Genomic DNA, 14,622 nt, shown 5'->3' on the forward strand with positions numbered 1-14,622 from the left:
TTCCAGAGGTGAGGGATATCACATTAAAAATAACAAATTGTTTAAAAATGAAAGCGCTCCGTCTATTTGTAAATGAAAATAAGCCGTGATATCGGCGCTGACTCGGTCGACGCGACGTGGAACCACAAGTAATAAAGCGTTATTACCGACGAGTTATTGTGGAGGAATTAGAAAATTATAGATAAAATATCCAGGTTTTAGCATTTAAATTAAGTCCCAAGACTATTTACATCCAGATTATTTTTCATTAGAATTTATTTAAAATGGAATGAAATGTTGCAAGTAAAGTGCATAGTACGTAAGTATGTTTGACCGATTGTAAGATGCTTTATGAACCAGTTATAAATGATGTAGGTAGATGATATTTCAATGCAATACAATAGATTTACATATTTGTAACAGAAGTTAAATTAATTTATCGATTAATCGGCTTTAAGTGAACGAAATATCGATTTTACAATTCTACAGGCGTAGAGTAGACACGACATGAATTGCGTTATTAATTGTTTTAATACGAGGGTACACTGCATAGTATGCTTTATGGAGAGATATTAAAGTTGCATTTATTGTTCATATATAATATAATGCATTAATTCGTTCACAGCGGGGTGTCGAACAAGTCTCTTTAACATAGCTCGAACACGGCGCTACTGTTAGAAATATTGCTGTATACGAAGACATAATGTGCTTTATCCATTTATATTCTGTGATAAATCACAGAGTATATTGTGACATTCGTACTTCATAAACTAAAGAAAAATAAATAGAGAAGAGAAGGGTAAGACATAATGTACAAAACATGGAATATTTAATGCTTTATTTTGATGCATTACATTAAGGTCGGTATCCCAAAAAAGCGCCAAAGAGGGTTTATTTAAAGCTTATATTTTTACAATATATAATTATATGTCTACAGAATATGATAAGAAAATTCATTTTTTCTTTACATTTTTATTTTTTATGGACAGTGCGAAAAAAATCACCAAAAAAAAATTGGAGCGATGCTATTCATTCAATCTAGATAAAAATTTTACGAAAAATTATTAATTGTACACCAATGCTATTTAACATGACATAGTTTTATTAATTTTGCAAAGAATTGTATTCGTTTGTAAAAAATTAAAAATGCTTCTAATTCTGAATTTTAAACTACAGCGATATTGTACGAGACAGGTACCTAACCTAGCTCCGCTCGATTCCTCAGGGCCATTGGCTCGGTAGCCTTAATATTCATTACCAGGCTAGCGAAACTCTAAGAAAAAAGCGATTCACTCGATTCTATGAAAAGATGAAGTCATTAACAGAATGACAGATGACGGCTATAATCTTGTTAAAAAAGGAGGTAACCGAACTCCACTACGTTTTAAGCAACTGTTCGCTTTCTTATGTCAAATGACTGCACGTTTCATACTAAACTAAAATTCAATTTTTAGTTAGGCAGTCCCGCCTGTTATTACGTAATGTTTACATCCTCTTTGTGCATTACAGCAATTATTAAAGCTCTGCATAATTTGTATCAATATATTAGGAGAGATTCAGAAACAGTGCAGCGATTGGAAATGGAAAGGTAAGGTGGTTTAGTCATGTAGAGAGAACTTGGACGAGAGCTGATTTACTTTATAAATTTAATATGAGTAAGACTAAAGAAATGAACCAGGTAGAGTTGGGAAACGTTGACTTAACCATACATTTTACGATCCGATTGGGAATGTACTAAAAAGGACCAGTCAAGAGTATTCAGCTAAAGAGAACTTGGATGAAAGAGAAATATGAATAGAAGAAGCCAGATGTATAACAGGGCCATTGCAAATGGATATTCATAACTTTGCATACGCCTCTAGAGTGGGAGACTGGCGTAATTATTCTTATCCATGTATGGGTATATTTCATATGCCAACGCTTAAATGCCAATGGACAGGGATATATATGCGATTTGACCCATTGAAAGTTAACAATCATAGAGGTGACAAAATAGGCGGTGCTGGTCATATGATACCCTCACAGTCGCTGGTAATCGCTGCATGGATAGAAACTGATTTTTTTATGACATTAAGGTACGAGACGAGCAGGACGTTCAGCTGATGGTAATTGATGCGCCCTGTGCAGTCCATACAGTGCAGTGCCGCACAGGATTCTTGAAAAACCCAAAAAAATTTGAGTGGCACTACAACTGCGCTCGTCACCTTGAGACATAAGAAGTAGAGTTGAGACGTACTAGGCAAAATGCAATACTAGGTATTCAAATTCAAATTTAAATTCAAATATTTTTATTCAAAATAGGATTTAAAATCACTTATTGAACGTCAAAATCTACCACCCATTCAAAAGAGACTGCCTCAGACCTGAGAAGAATGGGCGCAAGAAACTCAGCGGGCTTTTTGTTTTTTTAATATAAAATATGGATTACAATGTAATATCGTACAATAAACATTTATAATTAAAGAGCCTGAGGGTGTTCACTTTATTCCCAGTCCGTGGTGTCATTAAGAAAATCGTTTATGCTATAATAACCTTTTCCACACAAACGTTTTTTAACAATTCTTTTAAATTTCGTAACACATTTGTTTTGTACATTTTCTGGGATCATATTGTAGAAGCATATACATCGCCCAACAAAAGACTTGCTAACTCGACCCAACCGAGTAGTAGGCACAACAAGTTTATGTTTGTTCCTCGTGTTAACATTATGAATGTCACAGTTTCTAGAAAATTCCTCAATGTGCTTATGAACATACAAAATATTATCAAAAATGTATTGAGAACAGTCAAAATGTTTATTTCTTTAAATTTTTCTCTTAATGATTCTTTAGGACCTAGGTTATAAATCGCGCGAATAGCCCTCTTCTGCAGCACAAATATAGTATTAATATCGGCCGCACTGCCCCATAACAATATACCATAGGACATAATACTATGAAATTTACTAAAGTATACTAATCTCGCCGTATCTATGTCAGTTAACCGTCTGATTTTCTTAACCGCATATGCTGCAGAACTAAGTCTATTCGCCAATCCTTCAATATGGGGGCCCCACTGCAATTGTATGACGGTGACTGTGACTCAAAAGTAACAGCGACAAATACCTGATACAAAATACTAGCTGTTATTTTAATACTATCTGTGATAAAATACTAGCTACTGTAGTGAGGCGTATATTTTTCCTTGTCTGGTGTTACTTGTTAGCGCCATCTATACGTATTACATAGTACTTTCTCTTGTGGTAACTTCGAATTTCAAAAGTTTTGTTTAGGTAAAGCTGTACAGACCTAAATTAATTATTTTAATAGTTTTGATGAAAAAAAAATAATCATACTTTCGTAGTCATTATGTTTCAATACTACCTATGCTTAAACAGTGATCCTTACCTAGTACACAATTAAAATGTGCCCTTATCATACGAATAATTCAACAATAAAGTAGAAATAAACATCATAAAAATATATTATTCAGTAGGTACTATCAAATTACCAATATAGGTTTTTTCTTTCGAAGAGGTGCGCCGTATTTTCCTGCTCGTAGGCACAATATAACTGTGAATAAATACGATTACGAAAAATGATATCAGAGACAGGGTCTTCCATTTGAAATTTACTTCAATATTTTAATTAGGTACCTACCTATTTTATCTTAACAATAGTATGTTAAATAAATGTATGAAAGTGATGTATCTATTATTTACAAATGTGTCTAAAAGAGAAATATTCAGTAAACAATAAAAGTAAACAGGGTTTTTCTTATCCCACATATTTTAAAAGAATAGTTGAACCATAACTATTTTATTACCTATTGAATTAAAAATAATATAACAGACCTACAAATCACACAATTATAGCTGTATCAAAATACTGTTAAAAAATACCTACTAAATACTCCTAATTATTTGTTCAATAACAGGTATTACTCAAATATCAGCTGCTACTAAAATACTATCTGTTATTAAATACTTGTTCAGTAACAGTTGTTACAAAAATACTAGTTGTTATCAAATACTTGTTCAGTAACAGGTGTTACTCAAATAACAGTCGTTACTAAAATACTAGGTGTTATAAAATACTAGTTGTTACAAAATACTAGTTGTTACAAAATACTAGTTGTTACAAAATACTAGTTGTTACAAAATACTCCTAATACTTGTCACTGTTATTTTTGATATCTTGTCACAGGGACAACCGGTGATATTTTAATACCTGTTACAAATACCTGTGACGATAAATACGTCTCATCCTTAATAAGAAGTTAAGTCTCATTTGCCCAGTAATTTCAGTAGCTACCGCGCCCTTCAGTCCGAAACACAGTAACGCTTACATATTACTGTTTCACGGCAGAAATAGGCGCCGTTGTGGTACCCATAATCTAGCCGGCATCTTGTGCAAAGGTGCCCCCCCACTGCTGAAAAGTTGCGATCACTATCATTGCTGTAAAGTGTTGTTTTTTATTTATAGATAGCATCTCGTTTCGTTTTAACAGACTTATATATTGGAGAATGTTTCCGAGTGTGTTACCTCGTCCACAAGATCGACGGGAACTGTTTTGGAGTTCAGCAGGCTCGCGATGCGCCCCGCATCTCCACGCGCCGCCGCATCGAGCAGCGCGCCGCCTCCCATGCGATCACAACATTACTGCGAACAAAAGCATATAATTTTAATGTTTATTCATTCAAACAAAACAAGTCTTATAACTATACTTATTTATAATGCTATGATTAAATTAAAACTATCGTAACGGGGAACTGTACTAATAATAGTGGCAGCATTTATTGCATTGGATAGCTAGGCTGATCCGTTGACTGAAATAGCTGACAGCGCTAGGGTTTCCAGTAGCCCCATTGAGGGGTGTACAATCTCCGCGCCTCTGGGCCTCATGGGCAAAGTGACTCGATAGCAAACGGCACAAAGTTGTAAGACTCACGGAGATCGACATATTTGCAACGTTAAAGCAGTAGCCCCAGTACCAACTGACGTAACTTGGACATGAGAAGGAGCCAGAATGTCGAGGCAGGTTGCGTCCCACACCAGCACCCTTCATATAATTTGTATTGTTAGGCATTATCTTGTACCAGCGAATGGCCTGTTCTTAGCCAGTCTTTAATGAACGGGTCGTCAAATAGCATGGTGGCATTATTACGTAAAATCACCGTGATATTAAGTTATATCTGAGGTGTATGTGATAAATAGTTTCTATGTTTCCTCTAGAAATAGTTATTTAAAAAACAGAATTTAAATATAAAATTATTCGAGTTGTTTGGCAGATGGGTTACGGTCTTTATTCTTACTACAAAAAATTAAGAATACATTCTCAAAGATCTATTCTTAAGCGAAGTATACATTATATTACTCACTTTTATTAAGAATACAGTACGTTCCGTATGAACACGGCGGCTTTGAATAGGCCGCGAACTCATTTGGATTCATATCATGACAGACAACGTGCACCGCACAAACATTTTGTTTTTTGTAACTGCACGACCCCCGCCTTGTTCGAAAATACATTAAAACGTGCACAAGGTTTTATGTTAGTCATCTGTACGGCTTTAGGACTTCCCATGTCAGTCAACTCCGTACGAACGAAGAGTTTCCGTGATGTTAGATAATTAACTCGGTGCATTATCATTGTAGAGTTAAACGGCATAAAAGGCATTTATTTTCTCAAAATTGATTCCTTTAGAATTATTTTTGATGTCATTTCTAATATACTCTACTACTACCGCTGCGGAAACAAATGGCACTCTGAGAGAGAAAAAGCGCCGCAAGAAACTCTCCCAGCATTCCTTTTTTGAGCTCTTTTTAATAAAAAAAATTCAAATTTTACTGTCATTGCAATTGCTTTAAAATAATCATAATCTAGTCCCTGGCTGTCCGATCACTTAGATATTCAGTGGAGTAATAAGATTTATGACAGAGCCATTTTTTAATAAAACATTTAAATTTATTTACAGATAATGCCTGAACAGTGGCTGGGACTTTATTATAAAAGTGTATACATTTACCCTTAAACCTATTATGTATCTTATGAAGCCTACTCGAATTAGTCACAAGATGGTATTGAACATTATTAATGGAACATTTAACATGATTCGAGGATTCATTCGTTTCCCGATATTTCAAACGTCACAGGGCGACTTATGTTGAAATTAAGTTTGTTTATTTTTATTTATATTTAAATAAAGTTTTAAATAATAATAATGTAAAAAAATATTACTTTTACTTAATACAAACTTCAATATTATAATTATAAACACTCAGCGTGGCTTTTCAGAATATCACTCAAAATTATCAAATCTACATAGTACTTTAGCTCACAAATAACAAAGCAAGCGAAATTGATACTATTTACACTGATCTCAATAGTGCATTCGATACTGTAAACCATAACATATTGTATTATAATGATAAAATTTAACCTTTTATGGCAACCCTTTGAGTTGATTCGGTTATTATATGAGAAACAGGATATACACAAATATTCTGGTTATTCTGCATGTATTATAAGTCAGTATTTATTTCAACAACGCAAGGGTCGCATTTAGGACCAACCCTTTTTAATTTTCATAATAATGATATAACAGATGCTCAATATTAGCACCATACCACAACGTGATATTGCACAAAAAGCTGTGTAAGAGATGTGGATATTGTGCAAGGAGATTTTGATTCTATTTACGATTGGTGTTTAAATCAAAATTTATATTCTCTTTTGAAATTAACATGGACAGACCGGTGCCAGTTGTTCGTAATTAGGGAGTGCTATTTGATTACAAGTTTAGATTATAATTAAATATTGCAAAAGCATGAAAGGAAACCTAACAAGGTTTCCTCAAACCTCATTCTCAATAGTTATAAAAAAAGTTATTTTTATTTATCTGTTTTAGACACTAGTTCGAAGTTTGTTAAAATACAATCATTAAAACTCTACCATCTATGTCACATATATACACTTATCCCATGTATCACATATAAATAAATAAATAAGTCCTTGAAATACACGGTTCCTTAGAACATAATTTAACCCATTAAAACCTTTAAGCAAAATACTTTCTGGAAAAATTCTGAAATAGTACGGTCCTTTAATGGACCTTTAATGGAATAATTGAATAATAGGATGAGAAATGATTGATGCCTACACCCAAAAGTCTATGAATGTGTAATAATACTAGTTGTGATCTTACCTGTTTCTTTACGCTATGTATGTGTTATTAAATTAACACTAGGAACAAATATGAACTTTCTTTGTCTACTACTCGGCTAAGTAGTAGCAATTTCTTCGTTGGGGGGTACATACGTATTTCTATAACAGGAGCCTAGAAAATGTAAAAAATAAATGATTTGCGATATTCAAACGAACTATTATTGTTAATCGATTGTGTTGTAAAAGTTACTATAACAAATGACTTTGGCGATACTACGAGAATCCCATGGGAATGGAGCGATCAGGCTATTTCATTGTTTATACCTGCTTTTTAGTTGTTAATATCGCGCGCTCTCAAGTATGCATCGCTTACCTTTAGTAAAACTATTACTTATCCGGTTGAAAAATAACAATTCCTTGCAATTGCTTAAACAATTTCAGCTTAAGCAATATAGCCCGGGGTTGCCCCATACATCGACGTAATGGTTGTATTTTATAAAAAAAAAATTACACACATAATTCATAAATCTACAAAAAATAAAAATCTAACTTTAAAAAATTGAGTTTTTTTGTTAGAATATGAAAGTTCGTTAGTTGATAGTGCCTTTCCGGTTTCTATTATGTTATATATCAAGTCTTCATACATTATTTAAATAGCTTCTTACCTGAAACTCAACCGCTATTTATATGTCACTTGTAACAAAGCGACCGAGATCATATCTCGATGTATACTGAAATATATTGAACTAGAGCTAATCTGAATTTGACTGTCAACATTGTAATATAGATTGTGGCTTAAGTTTACAGGTTAAGCGAGTTTACATTCAGGTCAAATTTAATACGAAAATTCGTAATTATTTTTTTCCTGCCATTTTAAATGCTGACCTATAATTTATGAGAATTTTGACGCTTAAGCTAACTTCTAGTTTAAAATAATCTGGCTTAAGTCCCAAAAAAAAAATATCAAAATTGTAGCCCTGTGGGACAGTCCGTATAAATTGCTGTAAAATTAAATTTAAACCCGTTAAAGTGTTGAAAACATTTTTAAAATGTTATAAAGTACAATTTCGAACCAAGTCCCGAAGAAAATGTCTAATATTGTAAGATACAGGATTGCCCTATTACCAAAATCGAGTTTCGGTTGACGGATCGTACATTTTCCCATTACGAAAATGTTTCGGATCCGAAGATCGACATGTAGTTCGCAATAAGGCAATTTGTCTTTCGTTTATCTTATTCCCAAATTCACTTGATTTTTACTTTTTCGTTGTTTGACATTCTTATGATCGTAACTAAGTACAACTTCACTTTTTATGGTTTTATGTCTATTGTTCCGAAACGAAATCCGCCCGCACTATTCGGATCTGAAGTACTTTGGTAATAGGATTTAATTCGAAGTTCCTCGTATTTTCGTTTGGCACTGAAACTTTGGCCCCCTGAAGTTGTGAATGTCGATTTAAACAGTGTCAATCACTTGTCACTTCTTCCCATAGTAGCTCAACTTTTCCGAAGTGTTAGTTATATATATGTAACTTAATTAAAACGTAATTTTTTATCTAACATTGTTAAATTATTAATTTATAACGTAATATACGTTGGAGATCAGCCAGCGCTATTCCTATGATTTGTAAATATCCTTAATAAGTGGACAATGGTTTAAATAGAACTTTAATATTAATGATAAAAAAAAATATGTATGGTTTGTGAATAGGTATATTCATTCGTCTCCCAGAGAGATACAAACTATTCCACAAATTGTGTCGGCACCGTGGCAAATCTGCGATAATCATCTTTGGGATAATCATCTTTGGGATAATCATGAGCGTAAGTCGCGATCTTCTGTAACATGGTACACTCATATGTAGTAACATTCTTAACAATAAGAAATTATTCACGGACGAGTGCGGCCCGCGCGCCGCTTTGCCGTTCCCAAACCGATTGAATCAATGATTGACTATTGAATGGTGGAACACAAATAGATGTAAATATTACTCTTTAGTGTTACAACATCTGTCAAATTATCTTATTTTATGTGGTCTGGTAAAAATTTTTTTTAACTAAATAACCAATAACTCATTAGAATGTAAGTCAGTGTAGCGAAATCGTTGAATTAAATATCAAAATCAGGCGTAAGAGGCGACTTAGGGCTTCCCAATTTAACAGCAAGACTCGTCCGGATTAAGTACCACATTCGCACAGAAAATCAGCATAAAGTAGCGGCCTAGCGCCGTTTTGTTTCGCATATGTTAGTGTCGGGAACCGGCGCCCATCTCCCCGTGCATCACAAAATGACAGCGGCCCTTTAAGATATATATCATCAGTATACCAGCTCTGCCAGAGTCGTGAATCCCTTCCCGAGAATTCTCGCTCGGGTTGCCTGGGGTATCCTGGGTAAGATACAAAATCACGTGTTTCCGAGGATAAATGAGACAACTACACAATGGCACTTTGCTCTTATGAGCTTTGTTCAAACGGTAATTGACGATGTACTTGCACACATCCGTTGTAATCGTACCTTCTCGTCTTATCTTGGTTGATTTCAACGGGCAAAATTTCGAATGGCTTCGGACGTTTACCACATATTATGCAGACTAATAATTCTATCCAAATCGGAAAGACCTCCGTCGATGCCCTTCTTGGAACGTCCAATAATTGCCCAGTCAGGAGTATAGAATAGAATACACGTCACAAAATACCAGCTCGTGTCACTATAAGCCAGCAGATTAGAAAATAAATGCTTTAATTATTTGCATTCTAAACTTGGCGCTGCGCTTATTTTCCTTTGGATGATCAAAGGACCTGTGCCGTTACAATGGCCGACGTGACAATGCAGGGTGTACACTTAGCAGTAGTACCGATCGGGGGCAGATCACAGCCCTGGTACGTTGAGTCAGTTAAAGCAGCGCTGATTCCAAAGAAAAACAGGCGTATTGGACCTGGCCGCTGCAGCGCTGGGCAAGAAATATGTCAAATTGCATAATTTTACAGAGGAAATAAAACCATGCCTCCAGATTCACCAGTTTTAAATCTAAGCAGGTCAAAAAAATCAGTGAGCAGCAAAGTACCCAGATGGCTACGGACGTAACGCTAAAGTTCTGGGTGATGTCGAAAGCTGCTCTCGATAACTTCAGTCGGCCGTTCCTGTTGCCGCTGCACGCCGGGAAAGATACATTTTCTGGACACTCATTTTGACTCCAACTGACGATGGAAAGACACTGCCATCGATCCTGCGGTGTTTGAGCTCTATGCTGGAAGTTACAGTTCAGGCAGGAAACTGTTCCGTGGATGTAAAGAAGTCAAGCGGACCGGATGGCATTATTTCTATCATACTCAGAACGTGTGTTTCAGAGTTGATGCCAGTGCTGAAGCATCAATTCCGGCACTCATTTAAAAAATGCGTAGTCCCGGGACCCCAAAAAAGGATACAGCCTGGAACCGGCCAACTACAGGCTATTACCTTCCTGCTCTCCAAAACGCCAGCTCTGGGTAAACCTAACGGTTCACCAATTAGTCTGGATATAGCGAAGGCCTTCGATCGCGTATAGCACCAGGCGATTCTCACGAAACTCACAACATTTGGGCTTACCAGCCCTGCGACGGAAAACTTATGTCATCTATCGAGTCCTCTCCTTAGAAAGTCTCGGAAATGGATAAAATTAACTTTATAAAATTGAAACCCCAGAAGGCACACTGTTGCGCCTTTGCCACTCAAAAGCCCCATTTGTATCACGAATCTTCAACAACACTACCTTTACTGGCTCGCCCGGTATATCGTAATACTGGGTTTCGAAATCTCGAGTGACTGCCAAGGCAGGTATTATCTGTAAGGCAGAGACACATTGGCATCGAAGAAACTGGAGGTCATGAATAGAGCTTGGCAATAAAAATAGGAAATACTTATTATTTGTCACCAAACTCACATTTGATTTACTTGATTGGAAAGCATTGGGCGTGGTATAAATATAAACATCCAAATGATAAGTCAATAGATTCGATGCGTAACAAGTCCTTAAAAGAATAGCGCCATGCCATCTGTCTTGATCAAACAGCTCCATTTATTTAATACAATTATATCAGAACCAGGTTTTTTGACTTTGGATAGTACTGGGGCGAGGCCTGTAGGCCTGGGCAGAAAACTAGCAAGGGTCATTGAAATCGTATTTCTATTTTTAAAACAAAGATCTTCGAGATTATCATTATAATTAATGTTGTAGCAATAGGGAATCCTTTCATTATTTAAAGTGTCCATGTTAAGCAACATTTTAACAATTTACAATAAGTCAAATAAAACTTAGCGCTGTATCGAAAAATAAATGCCGAACTGAGCTCAACGAAGTGATAACGTTAGAAAGGCTGCCCCAAACGAATATAGTCAGACATGAATATTCACAGTGTATCGCCCTTGTGACGTGATTTCGTTACAATAATAGGGACACAAAAACGTGATATTATCTCAACAATGTATAGAGATTGAAGCTCATTAAAATTCCTCACGCAGAGGGTTATGATAAACTGGTCTGTCATCGGAAAAACAATGCTTTATAATGATTGCGGCATCGATCCCTCATTCTGTGACCGTTAGCTTTCACGATCACTTATTTATATCACCTTTAACTACCTTATTTGCTATAGAGCTTGTCAGCGATTTGCTTTCTGTGAGTTAATGTTCGAAGTAAGTAGTGAACTATAGTTGAAGGCTATCGTGCGATCTTAATTTCTTTTTAATGCGATAATAATCGTGGTTATGGTTGAAATGACAGTAAGCTGGCGTTAGAAGGAATAAGGAACAGTACTAAAAAAAATCTGCTATTAGGATCAACTCTCAGGATCAACATTGCGAAATGTACAAAATCAGTCCATATTTTTTTTTATGACAATAAGGGCGAGCAGGACGTTCAGCTGATGGAAATTGATGCGCCCTGCCCATTACAATGCAGTGCCGCTCAGGATTTTTAAAAGCACTACAACTGGGCTCGTCACCTTGAGGCATAAGATGTTAAGTCTCATTTGCCCAGTACTTTCACTAGCTACGGCGCCCTTCAGACCGAAACACAGTAATGTTTATACATTACTCCTTCACGGCAGAAATAGGCGACGCTTTGGTACCCATAATTTAGCCAGTATCCTGTGCAAAGGAGCGTCCAACTGGTTAAGTTAATAATCGTTTCTGAATAAGTTTTGCCTAACGTGCAGTGAACCTGTTTTTTTAAATAAAAACAATAAATAATAATTAAGTACACTAAAATAAACTATCAACGAATTACGTGATCATAATTTATAATAAACAATATTTTGGTCGGAGTCTATAGATAAGTTGCCCAAAAAGCTGGGAACTTTGGTAATTAAGGCTGAGATCTATATATAGAGCGTACTTAGATTTTGCTCAGACTTTACTTACGTAAAACTTAGCCGAGTGTAATGAAATGATTTATTTGTAATTGGTGTACCTACAGCACAATTCGCCAACATATCGGCATGCAAATATTTGATTGTCAATATTGGAATTTTTATATTTATACGTCACTAATAAACATTAGTAAGTAGTGAGCTTAGTATAATCTTTGTTTTCGTTTCTATATTCATTTGACAGCTGAAGTTATTCTGAGCTTATACACTGAGCAATGTTTTACATAAGTAGTAAATAGCAATAGTAAGCAAAATCTAAGTACACTTTATATATCTCAACCTTTGTATTAATTGCCAATTTTTTTTTTCAGACAGAGGTACGTTCCTCTACCCCAGGAAAGATGTGCCTTATTATTTGAAAAAAGTGAGCGATAAATTACATATTAGCCGTTCCCGACCGCTTTGCTGGGTGAATTTTAAAAGGAAATAAATTAATGAAGGAACGTTGGAATTAAAAAAATATATATACTACTACTACTACTACTACCATAAGCTATCTAGGATAATTTTCGCATCGAATGGTGGTAGTTTCATGTACATACGATCAGTGGTTTAGGCGTGATTGAGTCTCAAACACAGACCATTTTCATTAAATATATATAGACTAGCCGTTCCCGCCCGCTTCGCTTGGCGAATTTTTAAAAGAAATAAATTAACCAATAAAAAAATGAGTAGACATAAACCATCTAGGATAAATTTCGCATCGAAAGGTGATAGTTTAATATTGATACAATCAGTGGTTAAGGCGTGATTGAGCCTCAAAGAAAGACTATTTTCATTATATATATATATTAAATCATTGAAATTCTTCATCTGAATAATTCAGTGTGAACTCTTATGATGTTCACAGATCGGCGGGATGAAAGCTGGTTAAGAATTGATTATAACGCCATAAACAGTCCCTAAAAAGTAGAATACTGCACCACGCATTTGATTAAATTAACGATCTTGAATTAATATAAATATAAATTGCCTGTTTAACGCAGCAGCGGTGCTTTTCCATTTGAACTATAAAACGTATTATCAGCACATGTTAACGAGAATTCCATGCTGGGAGAAGTTTAGAAATAATTTATCACAGAAATAAATTGATAGTTTTCGCGTATAAATAGGTTTATTTCTTTAAAATTAAATTAAATGTCCAGTATAATCTCATTTATACTTTCTTGATAGAAAGTATGATTCATCATCATCATATCAGCCGGAAGACGTACACTGCTCGATAAATGCCTCCCCTAAAGATCTCTACGACGATCGGTCCTGCGCTGCCCTCATCCAACGTATTCTGGCGAACTTCATCAGATCATCGGTCCATCTTGTGGGGGGCCTTTCCTCAAGGACTTTTCTGCTCTAAAGGCTTTCATTACGTCCAACTATGTGCCCTGCCCACTGCCGGTTCAGTTTCGCAATCATTTGGGAAATGACGGTGACTTCGGTTCTCCTACAGATCTCCTCATTTCTGATTCGATCTCGCAGGAAAATTTCTATATAACCAGTGGGAGGCTCCTTTGCACAGGATGCCGGCTAGATTATAGGTACCACAACGGCACCTATTTCTGCCGTGAAGCAGTAATGTGTGAACATCACTGTTTCGGTTTGAAGGGCGCCGTAGCTAGATAAATTACTGGGCAAACGACACTTAATATCTTATGTCTCAAGGTGACGAGCGCATTTGTAGTTATTCAAGAATCCTGAGCGGCACTGCATTGTGATGGGCAAGGCATATCAACTATCATCAGCTGAACGCCCTTTTTTTTTTTTTTTTTTTTTTTTTTTATGGAATAGGAGGACAAACGAGCGTACGGGTCACCTGGTGTTAAGTGATCACCGCCGCCCACATTCTCTTGCAACACCAGAGGAATCACAAGAGCGTTGCCGGCCTTTAAGGAAGGTGTACGCGCTTTTTTTGAAGGTACCCATGTCGTATCGTCCCCGAAACACCGCACAAGGAAGCTCATTCCACAGCTTTGTAGTACGAGGGAGAAAGCTTCTTGAAAACCGCACTGTGGAGGACCGCCACACATCCAGATGGTGGGGATGATATCCTAACTTGTGGCGTGTCGTGCGATGGTGAAATTCGGCGGCAGGAAT

At 35.9% G+C, this 14,622-nt stretch overlaps 1 protein-coding gene across 2 annotated transcripts in view; it reads right to left on the reverse strand.

Annotated features, from left to right (window-relative positions):
* The window catches only part of LOC126965276 (uncharacterized), a 66,854-nt gene that overhangs the window by 14,038 nt on the left and 38,194 nt on the right, over positions 1–14,622 (reverse strand). For both annotated transcript variants that reach the window (XM_050808778.1, XM_050808779.1), the window contains one exon: positions 4,503–4,619. In XM_050808778.1, the coding sequence (XP_050664735.1) occupies positions 4,503–4,604 (102 nt within the window). In that variant the 5' untranslated portion in view covers positions 4,605–4,619. The remainder of the gene's footprint in view (positions 1–4,502; positions 4,620–14,622) is intronic.

The sequence above is a fragment of the Leptidea sinapis genome, chromosome 7 (assembly GCF_905404315.1).
Source record: "Leptidea sinapis chromosome 7, ilLepSina1.1, whole genome shotgun sequence".
In the NCBI taxonomy this organism is placed as follows: Eukaryota; Metazoa; Arthropoda; class Insecta; order Lepidoptera; family Pieridae; genus Leptidea; species Leptidea sinapis.